The following is a 13,681-nucleotide window of genomic DNA, read 5'->3' on the forward strand; positions in this document are numbered from 1 at the left end:
AGTTACTACATACTTTTATATTGTAAAATAACTTTGCTTTTGTAAACTATAAAAGTTAAGAAATCCTCATCTATTCACAGAAGAGGCAGTTCATGCAGTATTGCTCTGCTTATCAGTGTGCCAAAATACAGATCTAAAAGGGAAAGATTACTTCACAGACTCAAGTGGAGATGCATATCTCCCACGCTGGATTTCATTTTTATGCTGGTATCAGTAATAATCTGTGCTTCATCACAGCTACGCTACTTAATTGGACTTAGTCTCTGAAGGCCACTTTACTATCATTGGACTGCAACATCTTTTTATCAAAAGCAATTTGGTTTGGATTCGAGCTAGTCATCTTCAAGAGACAAATGCTGTGGCTCTGCAAAGGTTCCTGCTCCTCCTGCTCAGACCAACCCATGCAGCACCTGACCAACCCCCACGCTGTGGCTCAGGACAGCTCACTGGCCACATGACTCCAGAAATGTTTGGCGAACACATCACCTCTACGCAATGCCGTCTAGAGACACAGTAAATGAGAAACAGTAGCTTCAGTGGCACAAAACAGTGCTTCTAAAATGTGAAATTACAGTTCTTATTAAATATAACTTCCTTAGGAAAATAGCCAGCTGGACATTACTTCCTAGCCTTATAGTCTCTCATGGTCTGCTCCTGCCCCAGCTCACTCTTCAGATCAGCTGTGTTCACCTCCTGCTTTCTAGGAGATGATGCATTTCCAAATACAGTTACACAAATTGAACATTTCAAATACACCACCTGTATTTGTCTCTCTTAAATAAACACATCCACTCAGTACTGTGACTCAGGGACAAAAAATGGTGTCAGCTACGAAAAGGGAAGGCAGAAAGGAACAAGAATCAAGTTAGCTGGCTTTCAAGCACAGAAGGCATACGTTTCCCAAAAACATCTGAAAACTAGCCGTCTGACTCTGGCGTCTTCCAGCTCTGAAATTCTTAATGGAGTCACCTCAGCACAAATGACAGAACTGGTGACCTGCAACACCAGCACAACAAGCTGAAGCACCTTACCTGCCACCTTGACCTGGGTGGGTCTGCAGGCTCTGCACGGCAGTACCTCGAACTCCTCCGCCTGGTACATGGAGTAGTCAGTGCTTGCAACCACCAGCCTGTCTCCAGGTTTCCATGAGCTCACATCATCCACCAGATTCAGAACCGTGCTGTTCACATTGGTGTCAATGGTTACCGTAAGCTTTGGTTTTACTGAAAAGCCAAAATGGAAGGGTGGAGAATTCGGTTAATCTTATCATAAAATGCATGCTATTTTTTAATTTATTTTTTTTTTTGTGCCTGGAACGCCATCAAAAATTATGATTTCCTCATGCAACAAAAAAAACCCCAGTTAACTCTTCCAAGCATGCTCTTTACTGGCTTTGGCTTGGAAAGCGAGCAAACAAGAAAGTGTTTTCCTTTAGTTGCAGGCAGGTGGATTTTCCACTCACCCCAGGACTAAATTTAAACGTAGCTTTTTGTGGCTCATTTTCACCACACCCACTTAGCAGCAGCACTTGTGGGCGCTGGGCACTGGTATTTACAGCAGCTAAGTGGTCTTTAAGGCAAGGATTGTTTGTCTGCCACCTTTTCCCGCTAGCTGAGCACAGAAGAATCCTAATGCCCCGGGTCATGACCAGCTTAGGGACAGCCGTGTTGGAATTAATAACCACAAAATAAAGTATTACTTTCAAAACCTTTTGCCTCTGCACACTCCGATGGTCTAATCCTGTTTCATCGCAAAATGCTTTAGCAAAAGACAAGGTGTTCACAGGAAGGGACTTGGCAAGTATTTGCCATAGCCTTGCTGGGGTTTTGAGGCACCACCCTGCTGCTTCTGTTAGTGCTCAGGAATTTTTTCCCGAGATAAACCTTCAGCCGCTTTATCTGTGTTCACGTCAATAGCCCGGCTCAAGTTCTAGCTTGGGAAATTGCTCAGGTCGTTCTTACGCTGCACAAGAGCCAGTCCACCAGCAGACAGCATTTCTGCCTTTCCCTGCTCTGGTTCTCAAACACGGGGCACATACCGGCTCTGCCGCAGAGGAACCGCACTCTGTAGTTGTGGCAGCCCTCGCCCGTCTGGTCCTTGCCATGGCACAGGAACATGTAATCGTGGCCGCTCTTGTAGAAAACCTCAGTTGTTAAATTAGCTCCATCAAGCGTCATTGCCTGGAATGAGAATAGTAATAAAAAACAGGTGATACCTTGAGGTGAAAGGGTTCCACCAAAACATCGATGCAATCGGAAGAGGCCTTTGCTTCATTTTGGGAGGTGCACAACAGTTGTATAACAAAATGTTGTGACTGGTACGTGTGCTGTCCAGCTGGCTCTCCAGCTGGTGCTCAAGCACAGCTATTTTGTCCACAAGACGCACAGATTATTGCTAGGTGGCATGCCTTTCTCCTCTATCTATATTAAGACCATGTGCTTTTTTGGGAGGAGTATTCTGAGCTTCACTAACATCTGCCTCGGTGCCCTAGATTTTCTCTTGCCATTGATTTGAAGGCAGATGAAAACACAGAGCGGAAATGCTTGCGCCCAAATGAACTCATGGTTTCAAGCGTCTTCACTGCACTCATTTCATCGCTTGTGGCTAGGCTGTGTCTGAGCCTCATGGAAGAAAGAGGTAGGAATGCTATTTCTTCTTTGCATGCAGCAGTCCCTCTATAAAAAAAAATGGTGCAACACCCATTGTGCCAAAAGGAACAAGAAGAGGTGGCCTTTTCTCACATAAAAGTACCAGCCTGTAGAGCTGCCTTGAGAAAAAAGGCTGTATCATGCCAAGAAGCAGGGCGATGTGCTCCTGCTGGGGCAATGTCACCCCTCAGGGTCATGTTAAATTTCACAGTCCGGCTCCATAGGTTGCAGTTCTCTTGACCCTTTCACAAAAGTGTGATGCATTGCATTGGGCAATCCAAGTATCACGCTCATTTTAACAAGGCATCAGGAGATAAGCCATCTTTCAATGAAGGGTCTGATCCTGATTCTCTCACTTATGCAGACCCTTCTCATTAATGCGTACACCTCACTGCCATGTATAGGATTAGCACCGTCAGCTGAAGGAATGTGCCTCTGGCTGTGCTGCACTTCTGTTATTATCATCATATCTTCAATTTTCTTGTTTGCAGCCCGGCTGGAGCAGGCCAGCTGCTGTAAATCAGTGTAACTTTATGAAAGCAACCAGCAACGCCAGATTACACTACCTGAGGATTTGCCCTAAGATCTGCAGGATAAACTGAAAAATGTTGCCTTGCTTTTAATATACATGGAAAAAAAGTAACTGTCATTTAACACAAGAGTAAAAGGTTTGTTTCTTGAAAAGTGTCTTTTTTTTTTTTCCTCTTTTAATATGCATGCTAGAGGGGGCTGTATCATAGCAAACATCTGACCCTTGTTTTGAACTAAATTGTCATTTCTAATACATGTATATGGAAGCAGAAATGAATGTGGATTTGCTAAGACCTGGCAAAAAATTATAGGGCAGTTTTTTCCTTTCTGTTCAAGAGGACATTCTTTATAACCTGTAGCCCTGGAAACTTTCACTCATACTGTCAGCATTGCTGTTTACTTCAATAGCCACATTCTTGTGAATAAAGACAACTCTGCTGGTTCAGAGTATGCATGAACCTTAGGTTCAGCCTCCCGCAGATACGAAGTATTTTATTGCCTTTTGCTAGGCAATGCTTCTCCTATAGTTGTTTTACCAGGTAGACATGAACATATGCAAAAAACAAATCTTAGTTTTTTGCTGGTTTTTTTTGTGTGTGTGTCTTTAAAGAGGCTTTTGCAGTCTCAGGAAGGGTATACAATTTCTTCTCAGCATGCTGGCCTATTGGCATAACTATCATGTTTAGCTCCAAACAGAATTCAAACGTCTTTCCACGGAGAAAAAACTATTGACTCCATGAAATGGCTGCAAGCTCACTGATATTTTTGACAACCTACTACAGCTGGTAGTTTTACCATCTCATTACATTTTGTGATCAATTTTTTAGGTAGGGTCCATTCCAGGACCATTTAAAAACTTTGAAATTTTCATGTGTTTTTTCCTTTTAATCTTCCAGCAGGGAATCACATATTTCATGACGGCATCTGTGCTGTCCGTGGCCCCATCTGTACTCCTTTTCGTGCCAGAAGCCAGAATTCACTGGTAGGAGCTCAATTCTATAAACTTTTGTCTCAGAATGGTGCAAGGTTGGATACCAGAGCTTGCTGGTTATGTATTACAGCAGTGAAATAATAGGTGTCTTTTAGTTAGAAACAGAAATTACTGACAATTACTTTGAGGTTCAGTGTCAGTCCAAAGTGGATGTGCCCCTCTAAAGCAAGCGGTAAGCTAGCCTACCTGGATGTCAATGGGTTGCCTACAGATTTTATCAGGATGAGCAGCTTTGAAGTCAGAAAGCTTCTCCACGTCCTTAGATCTCGCTTTATCAGGCTTCTCAAACCACTCTGTCCATTCTACATCTGGAGACAAGTGCAAACAAGAAAAGTCATTTGACAAAGCTTAACAAATGCAGCAAAAATGCATGAAGCATAATATGATCTCAGATATCATTCACAAATTTCTTCACTGATGACCTGATTCCTGCCTCTTCCTGCCAGCCTGTCAGCCGCTTTTAATGATGCCAGGAAGTGTAACCAGCCAAGGGAGGGCAGAGTTATTAAAAGCTACGTAACTGGAGTATGCACTACGAGCATTATTAATAGGTATGGATTTTGGATCGGTGTCCTCCTTAGCTGCCTTCTCTGATCTTCAGATCAAGTTACGACCAGTTACTGTATGTTGTCTGAAACATGGACATGATGACTATGCAGTCAAAAGAAGTAAGAGGTTGTGTGTGATCTCTTAGATCATAAGAGATGGAATTTCACACCCAGTGCAGTAAAGGAAAAAGGATCCCAGTATTCAGAGAGTCCTGGAGACAATTGGAGAAAGAATCTCTGCGTATTCTTTACTTGGGTGAGTGGCGATGTAAACAGCAGCTAGCAAGCCCCCTCATCCCAAATGGAAAAGTATTTCAGTAAAACCGATGATTCACCTTATGTGTCAGCTATCTACCACCAAGCTAAATGGCACAGAGACCTCTTACCTTGAACCCACTCGCTAGTCAGAGAGACATTAAAGTGTTCCCCATTCTCAGCTTTGAATAGTTTGAATACTTTGGCCGCAGCTGACCCTTTGTGACCTGTAAAAAACCCAAACATTGGTAAAATCACTGAATGCAATTGACAAAAGTCAGAAGTGAAAAGGTAATGGTCCACGTGTGTGTTTGTGTACTTTGGCTACATCATCCAGAATTAGTCCTGCACAGCTTCCAGAAAAATGTACTGATCTTGGAATGAGCCTTCAGGCACTTTTATAACTGCTTGGACAATCAGGAGGACAAATAGTCAAAAATCAAGACAGGATAAAAAAACCCCAACGATTTGTAATATATTGCTATTTTTATTCTATGTTGTATCAAGCCATGTTATTAGCTGCTCTTGAACATGCCATGAAAAGACACAGACTCAGAAGTCTTCAGGTTGCAAGAAAATGGTTTCACAGGAGTATTTGAGGCTATCGATACAGGACACACTGATTACATTTTCGGCTGGTATGAATGGGGTTTGTTCCATAGCTTTGTGTCTACGAGAGGCAGTGTCTGAGCTCAGTGGAGTTACATGTATTTAAACTGGTGCAGGATCTCACCTTTGATCTCAGGGTTTGGATAACCTAGGTTATACCCCACTCAGCTGCCTCAGCTGCATGAATGGGAGGAAGCAATATATACAAGGAGCATTCAATTAAATGCATCTAACCACCAATTGCTTCAATGTAATGCAGTGTCAAGTGAAAACATCATTGACTAAATTAATCTCAGCCATAACTCCAGCCACTTCCAGAGATAATGTCAAGCCAGCATTTTGTGCATGAATTACCTTGATATTCAATGTGGTCTTCAACAGAAGAGGAGGGATTTCCTTTAACGGTAATAAAGCTCCATGGGTGCCTGGAAAATGACAATGAGAAATGATCAAGTTATGTCATGTATAAGATGCATATGTTTTATAGCCCAATGTTTTCGCATTTCTCAGGGGCATCACACTCAAAACAGTCTGATCAGTGTGATGGGCAGCTTAGTTAAAAAATATCTTAACACACTGTATTTCTTCGGTAAATATATCAAAAGAGAAGGAATTTTGACGACAAATTCCGGCTTAATACACTCCCATAACAAGTGGTTTCTTTCTTAAATGAGTGTTTAAAGAGGCTTGTGTGTGACAGACCCAAGGGACACTGGCAACTCTTTGGGGAACCTGAAAATCTTTCATGTGTGTGTGTGTGCATACACTAAAGAATATGAAAAGAAGCCACTTCTACTTGTATGTATATATAAATAAATGTAAATGATGCTGAAACCTTGGATATCACAATTGTCTTTGGAATGACGTACGAGAATTTCTAATAGACAGACTGGCTGGTGAAGGAGAATAAAAATTACCTAGATAGCCTTCGCATATCTGCTTTCCTTATTTTGAACATTGAACAGGGACAAAGGTTTATGAGTCTGAATTGTCTGTTCAAATCTGATCCCATGGCAGAGGTAAGTTCATTACCGCCTGATCGTTACTGGTTGAATAGGTTCAATAGCTATCAGCATCGGTGGAGAATGACCACACGGATCAGTAAGCAGTGGAGACAGACCGAAGTGCCTCCCCACCTTGGTGGTGAACCCAATTAGTAGGGGTCAGGAGGGAGTTTCATCTTTGAAATAGAAGTTCAAGCATAGCTGCTTTTAATGACTAACAGAATAAAAAATATACATCTAGGGGTGTAGGGAGACTGTCACTCCTACCCTGCCTTTGGCGAACAGTGCCACAGATTAAATCATGTCTCTATAGGTATAAATACCCAGTGATTTCAATTGCATCAAGATTCCCCCTTGAGTCTTGCAGGTCACCTTCCATTTACCATCTGCTGGTGTAAGTGAAGTTATAAACCACCCCGGGACTTCAGAAGAAAACATACACAGACATTGACAGATAGCCACTAAAACACGCACGGATCCCCACTGGCATGAGCTGGCTTTGCTGGGACTCATAGCCCCAGACCCTGGGGGCAGCAGGAGCAGTTCTGGGTGAGCACTGGTGCCCCCGGTGCTGTGCCAAGCTCCCCCGCAGGCACTGGCCACAGCTCCTCCAGGGAAGGCAGTCCCAGCAGCGTGTCCCCAGCCCGAGCACAGGGCAGGCTCAGCAGGAGCTGCCAGCACAACAGCCTGGGGAGCCTGCCTGCCAGCCAGATGCTTCTGCTGGAAAACTCGCCTGTGCACCAACTGCTGACGGCACTGCTGAGCTGTGATCTCCATCCAGGGAGAGAAGGGGGATGAGGGCAGGAAGGACACTTTATCACTCAGCAGGCAAGACAGATTTTATTTTTTTTTGGTCCCCAAATTCAAAACAAATGACGGAAAAGATGATAATCTCAAAAATAATCTAAAGAATATGAAGCTATCTAGTTCTGCAGCTCAAGGTTTGGCCCCATTTCATACGTTAAAATACTTGTTTCTCACAGTTATTTTATCATTAAAAATAGTTTTAAAGTCATTCAACCATGACACATAAGGACACCTGCAATCTATTTGGGCTATATGAAATGAAGGGACCAGTAAATCCAACTAGTGATATTTGGGTGCGATTCCAAAGAGAACAACTATATCATCAAGTGCAGAAAGGCTTTCTTTTAATTTATTAGTAGAAGGCGGTGGGAGCTTACACTTAAAGAGTAAACTGACTTTTCAAAACGACAATAGAGGAGGAATGCAGAATTTTCTTTTGATTCCTTATGTGCTGGACTCAGCAAACAGGCAACTGAATGCGATGCCAGGAGGATAAAAACATTTTTGGATAAATCGGCACTGCTCATCGGCTCTGCTACAGCAAGGGGGAGTTGCACAACTTCACAATCCGATTGAATATGGAGCAACTGGAGATAGACAGGAATTTGTCCACATAACTGCTGCTGCCTCCAGAGTCAGAAAACAACCCAGCCTACAGCTGAACAGCCCGATTCGAGTGGCACCTCACAACACGGGAAACAGAAATTTCCTGAGCCAAATTACTGCCTGGGACTTACACTGTTGTCATGTCAGTGATGCCCATGGTCAGCCCCAGCCACCAGCAGGGAGCTGAGAAGACCTGACCACCAGGATTCAGCAGGACCAGCCAGCAAAGCCCAGGTGCTGGGCAGTGGTGAAGGGTGAGAACGCTTACAAGGGCGTGTTAGAAAGAAAAATCCATCCACTGTCCTCTGTCAGGGCCTTCCTTTGCCATGGATGTTCAAGTATGTACATGTGTGTATAATTTTCCCATCCTGAATATTTTTTTTAAGATACTCCAAAAAATTCCAAAAAGCACCTGTCAGGTATATACACCCTTATTCATAGTTATAGATGTGTCTGAAACATAAAGCAAGATGTCTAAATCTTGTTACGTTAAAGTGAAGTGAAAGTTCAATTTGCATAAGGAGAAAAGCTTGGTTACATCTGACAAAGCTGCCTGTCTTCCACTCTGCCATCTAACTGCCTCTGTAAATCTGGTCCCAGCTGCCACCCAGACAATGGGTTTTTTTTTTAAATTGATGAACTTAAATGCTAAGGAGTCTCCTAAAAATACAGTCTTTTAAATAAGGCACCAAGATGCAGGTATGTTTCCACAAACCAGTATGCCAGTGGAAGACAATATTTACCAACTACTGCTGTGTTACGGTACCCACAATGTCCCTAGTATTTGTATAAGGAAATATTGTGGTATTTCAGATAACAGCATGATTACAGATAACAGCTATTAGCTTTTTGACTGCAAAGAATAGCAATGTGGAAAGTCACACTTCCATGGATGAATTGCTATGGTATTCCCATTATAAGCATTTATGGCAAAGAAGTGAGAAACTAGCATTAAAACACCACAGCAGCCTAAAAACATCAAGTGCAATTTACTTTTATAAACATATGCGAAACCCATCAATCTCTTCCTGTTGCACAACTGGAAAAAAAAGTATAATGTTCAAAAATCTTTTCCTGTTTCCCTAATTCTAGTTTTTGAAAAGAAACCCAGCAGACTACTGGGCTTTAAAATAGGGTCTGGGTATTTGAGAGCAAGCATTGCACTGATGGAGGTAGCCTGGTTTTGAAGACTATGTCTAGAGCCTTAGTCGATTCTTTGAAATGAATTATCTGGTGCACAGGAGTCCCTGTAATATTTGACACAACTTCTTCATCAACCACCCCAAATCTTATTCCATCTGCATGTGCCCAGCTGACACTTGTTTGTTCCCACAGGCTGCTGTATTGAACTGCTTCTCCCTACAAGGCAGATTTATTTTTGTGTGTGTTCTACAGTGACCTTCTTAGTGCCTCTTAAAAAAAAAAAAAAGAAAGCCTACATAAATTCAGATAAACATAAAAAATATAATGGCAGTTAGGTAAATAGCAAATATTCTCAACAGTATGTGTGCCAACACAGACGCTGTATTGGCCACAGAAGTATTTACAGTCCACAGGATAAATTCATGCTTGCTAAACTTCTGTGCTGCACAAGTCCCTGAATATGTATTGGACAAGCTGAAGAATATGCTGGATGTATGTCTATATGTATTTAGCCAGGGCTACACAGCTATTATTCTACCCTCCATAATGTTCAGCCCACTGAATCCAATGTGTGCAGATATGCTATTTAAATCTTTGGGTGATGGCTTGAAAATAAATTGGAATAAGTAACTTATGGGAACAATATCTTGGAAAAACATCTTTTTTAATGTGAATCATATGCTCTTCCTCAATCTGCTAATAAAAATACCTAATATAGACACTGAGTGCATCTTGAGCTATCTAATTAACTGCTAAAACTTCGCATTGAGAAGTTTCCCTCTTTTTTGGTTGGGTTTGTTTTTTTTTTCCTCCATGTAAAATAACTTTGTGCCTTTGAGAGAGTGGAATTATTTGGACATCTCAGGAGCATAATAAAGCCTCTGTGCTGGAAGAACTGGCAGGACTGGCACATACCTAAACCCAAGGTGGAGGAAATGCTTGCTGCCCAGTTTGGTCATTGCTTTCCTGGCCGAGTCATCCAAGTTTCTAGATCCTTCATCGTTCACTGCAACTGACAGGATCATGCCATTCACAACTCTGCCCAAGTACTGGGAAAGACGTATGCTTTCCTCTTTTGCTCTGTAAGTATCAAACCTAAAGTGATAAAAACACGCAAAACCATTCACTTCAGTGGGCATCACAGCTTTATGTACTGAAAAGCAAGTGTTATAAAGAAATAACTCTTTTGTATTGTTTACAGTGATATTTTATCCCATTGCAAAAGCGCTTGTCTAATGGCATATTAAGGGCTTTTTCTTTAATCCGAATCTAGTTAACAGAACAGCAGGATAGTAACACTACCCACTCTTTGGTTTTGGAGGTTGCTGATTGAGAAAGAATTGTATATATATTCAAAAACACACATTTGAAGAAGATGCTAAAATGCAGGTTTCTGAGCTTGCTGAGATGCTGTCCCCCACCTGTTCCCAAAGATCCTCACATTTAGAAGTTGAGTAGTCACTCACCGATCTGAATGGACAACTGCCCCCGTCTTTGGGTCAATGACATGGACAATGACGCCCCGATGGCCCCAGCTCCTTTCAAAATAGTATCCACCTTCTTCCAGGCCACCGGGATGAAGAGTCTTGTTTAAGAAAGTCCAGGAGAGCTTTTTCTTTCCGTGGATCTCAAGAGTGCCACCCTTACTAACTCCAAGATACTTCTGCCCAAAGTAGGGATTTGGCTGGCTGCCGTCATCCGCTCTGCAGCAGGGAGGGAGGAAAGGAACCAGTTTGGGGTTTGTATCTGGCAGCCAAGGAGCCTCTCCCCTTGTTCAGCTGTGGCCCAGGGAGGGAAGTGTCATGACTTGCAATGCATTTCTTTCAACTGCTCTAAGGATCGGCAACTGCCCACATTCTACAGAAAATAAATTATTTGGAATTACACTAGCAGCTATTGAAGACCAGCAGATATCTGGAACGCAAATTATACATGTTATATTCATTATATCCAGGCCAGAGGAGGCCTGAAGCTCGGGCTAAATGACATGTTTGTGGTTTTGAATTCTGGAGGAAGGTGAGATCCTAACCAGGAGCTAGGAGCTCCAGTGGTTGTTAAATATGAGCTTGGCACCTGTGAAATTCTAAAAGATCCTGTAGCAATCTGCAGGACATAAATACATTACCCTTTGGCTCACCACTCTCATGCAGAAAGGATGTTTAGGGAGGAGAATTTTTCAGAATAAAAGAACTCCTCAGGTTTTAACCCTCTCCTGGAAAGTCAGCTTGAGTGGTGGCAAGGTGCATACTTGATTTTCTGGCATGTCCAAATACCCCAGTGCTCATCTCCCAGTAGGATTTGAAAACCAGGACCAAAACTGCGTCTTTTTTTACAGTCCATTTAAATCGGTTAAAAAGCTACTGAACATTCCACAGAGCGCTGATGATAAGGATATCTGAGAAAATGTAATTTTAAGGATGTGTGAAATTTTGTTCCCTGTTGTGGAAGAGAGATCCTAGAAAGCTCTAAGATAATATTTTACCATGCATACATACCGCCCATATAAGATGATAATCACATTGCTTTGGTAAGGGCACATCTCACTGCCAATATGCAACTCTCCATCATTTTCAATGAGTATATGTCTAGTACGCAAAATGATAGGCTGCACATCATCTTTAATGACCAGTTTTCCTAAGTAGAAAAGGTTATGACATTTGCTTTAACACACAGCAGCTCACAGGAGATTGTGATACCATTGCACTAAACCCCAGTGCTGGGCTCTCATCAAAATTTGTGAAAAATTCTGCCCATCCTCCCCAAAACAGTTCTCAAGATAAATCCTAAAGAGATTAGATGGGTTTTATTCTGTCCAATTCATGAAGAATGCAATCAAGATTTGCACGGAAAAGGACACATTCAAAACTGAGACAGAAATTCAGAGTTAAGATGAATAAAACTATTCATATGAACAGGCACCAGCAACACTGTGTCTCTGTCCTTAGAGACAAAGAGGCACATATGTGTCTGCCCTGTCCTGAGACCCTGAGAACACTGCTATCATGGTATGATGTTATAGGGGGAATGATTTAGTAAAAAAATGTTTTTGAAGCAAATCACAGAAATAGAACTAAAGAGTATAATGAGCTACTTTTGTAAATTTTCTAGAAAGGACAGCAAATAAGTTGAACATAATGGCTAAACTGCCGATAGCATCTCAGTTACCACCCACCCCGCCGTACTGAATCGAAGCTGTGTTTGTCCAGCAGCCACCCAGTTCTCAGCAAGAAGCAGGAGGCTCCCCCAGCATGAGGCAGGGTGATTTAACCAGCCCCAGTGGAAAGCACTCTTTGCCCAGCCTCGCCACCAGCACGTTTTACCTCCGTCCGTGATGTGGATAGAGTGGACAGTCGCAGAAGAAGAGAGAAGGAGCTTCCTGCCATTACGGATTTCAACGTGGTTTTCCTCATTGTGACCTGGGTTCCAGTTTTCCAACTCAGGATCGTTATCAGGGCATGTGACAGCTGCTTCTGCTGGGCAGAGGTGGATAGTGAAGACAATTACCTTTTGTTGGATGCAAGGCAGAAAGCTCCATATCTGGGCATCTTTACAGTATCGTTCTCTGAGTACCCCCCTTTTGCTGACTCCCTGGAACACAGCGATATCTCAGTGCAGCAGAGTACATGCGGGTCATGACCAAAAGAAAACAAACAGCAGCTTAAGCTGTATGTTTTTCTGTTTTCTGGAAGCATGGAAAAACCCACTACCTGATGCACAGGAGTCTTGCAAGGGATGCAGTTTCCAGAAAACTACCGAGGAGAGGTCATAGCTGAGCCATTCCTGCCTTCATACCATTCAGACACAAAGCCTTTCACAAGCCCAGGGAAGATGTTGATGAAAGGATAAAACAACCACTACTTTTACAGTGCCCCCAAAACACCTGTGAGGTTTGAAAAGCTTTGTTTAATGTAAAGATGTTAAAATGTTTGCATACTGTGTTTTCACTGCAGGTGGAAAGTAAACGTGCTCAATCTAATGTGAAAACACCAAACACCAAGGAATTACCAGTCCACCCAGTAACAGAGAGCAACAGGAATCTCAGGAGAAACCCTGGGTTTGTGAGCTTTTCCAGGCAGAAGCAATAAGGATTCATTCACTTTGGGTTCACACATCACCAGTCTACACACACAAATTTGATTACGGACTGCCATGACGTGTTAGTCTAAAAGGCTTTTATACAAAATCCAAGTCTCAAGTTGTAAGTATTTACTTAAGATAAAATATTTCCCCCCATACAATCTCACTTGATATGTGAGCCTCACACCTTACTCTAATCAACAAAACTGCAAGTGCGAGAGTCCCATGTATGATGTATATTTTCTAAGAGCAGAAGATTTTCTAATCCTAGGAAGCTGAGGTCAGTGGAAGTTGGAGCAATGAGCCCTTTGCTATCAGAAATGGTTGGGAGCTCTCACCAGCTCTCCAGTTTTTAGCCTTTAAAACAACAACAAAAAAACCCCAACATAGGAAAACCATAGGATCCACAAATCAATGATAATAGACATGGGATAAACACCTGGATTTCAGCAGGGTTGTGCC

At 42.4% G+C, this 13,681-nt stretch overlaps 1 protein-coding gene across 3 annotated transcripts in view; it reads right to left on the minus strand.

The window, feature by feature from the left end:
• Positions 1-13,681, minus strand: part of CEMIP (cell migration inducing hyaluronidase 1) — a 114,034-nt gene that overhangs the window by 40,966 nt on the left and 59,387 nt on the right. For 2 of the 3 annotated variants that reach the window (XM_055811279.1, XM_055811272.1), the window contains exons 3-11: positions 12,463-12,615; positions 11,638-11,776; positions 10,609-10,845; positions 10,058-10,237; positions 5,937-6,007; positions 5,105-5,200; positions 4,357-4,478; positions 2,039-2,180; positions 1,032-1,223 (exon numbers count right to left, since the gene is read on the minus strand). In XM_055811279.1, the coding sequence (XP_055667254.1) occupies positions 1,032-1,223; positions 2,039-2,180; positions 4,357-4,478; positions 5,105-5,200; positions 5,937-6,007; positions 10,058-10,237; positions 10,609-10,845; positions 11,638-11,776; positions 12,463-12,615 (1,332 nt within the window). The remainder of the gene's footprint in view (positions 1-1,031; positions 1,224-2,038; positions 2,181-4,356; positions 4,479-5,104; positions 5,201-5,936; positions 6,008-10,057; positions 10,238-10,608; positions 10,846-11,637; positions 11,777-12,462; positions 12,616-13,681) is intronic. The other variant, XM_055811275.1, reaches the window with a different exon arrangement.

The sequence above is a fragment of the Falco peregrinus genome, chromosome 1 (genome assembly GCF_023634155.1).
Source record: "Falco peregrinus isolate bFalPer1 chromosome 1, bFalPer1.pri, whole genome shotgun sequence".
NCBI classification, from domain to species: domain Eukaryota; kingdom Metazoa; phylum Chordata; class Aves; order Falconiformes; family Falconidae; genus Falco; species Falco peregrinus.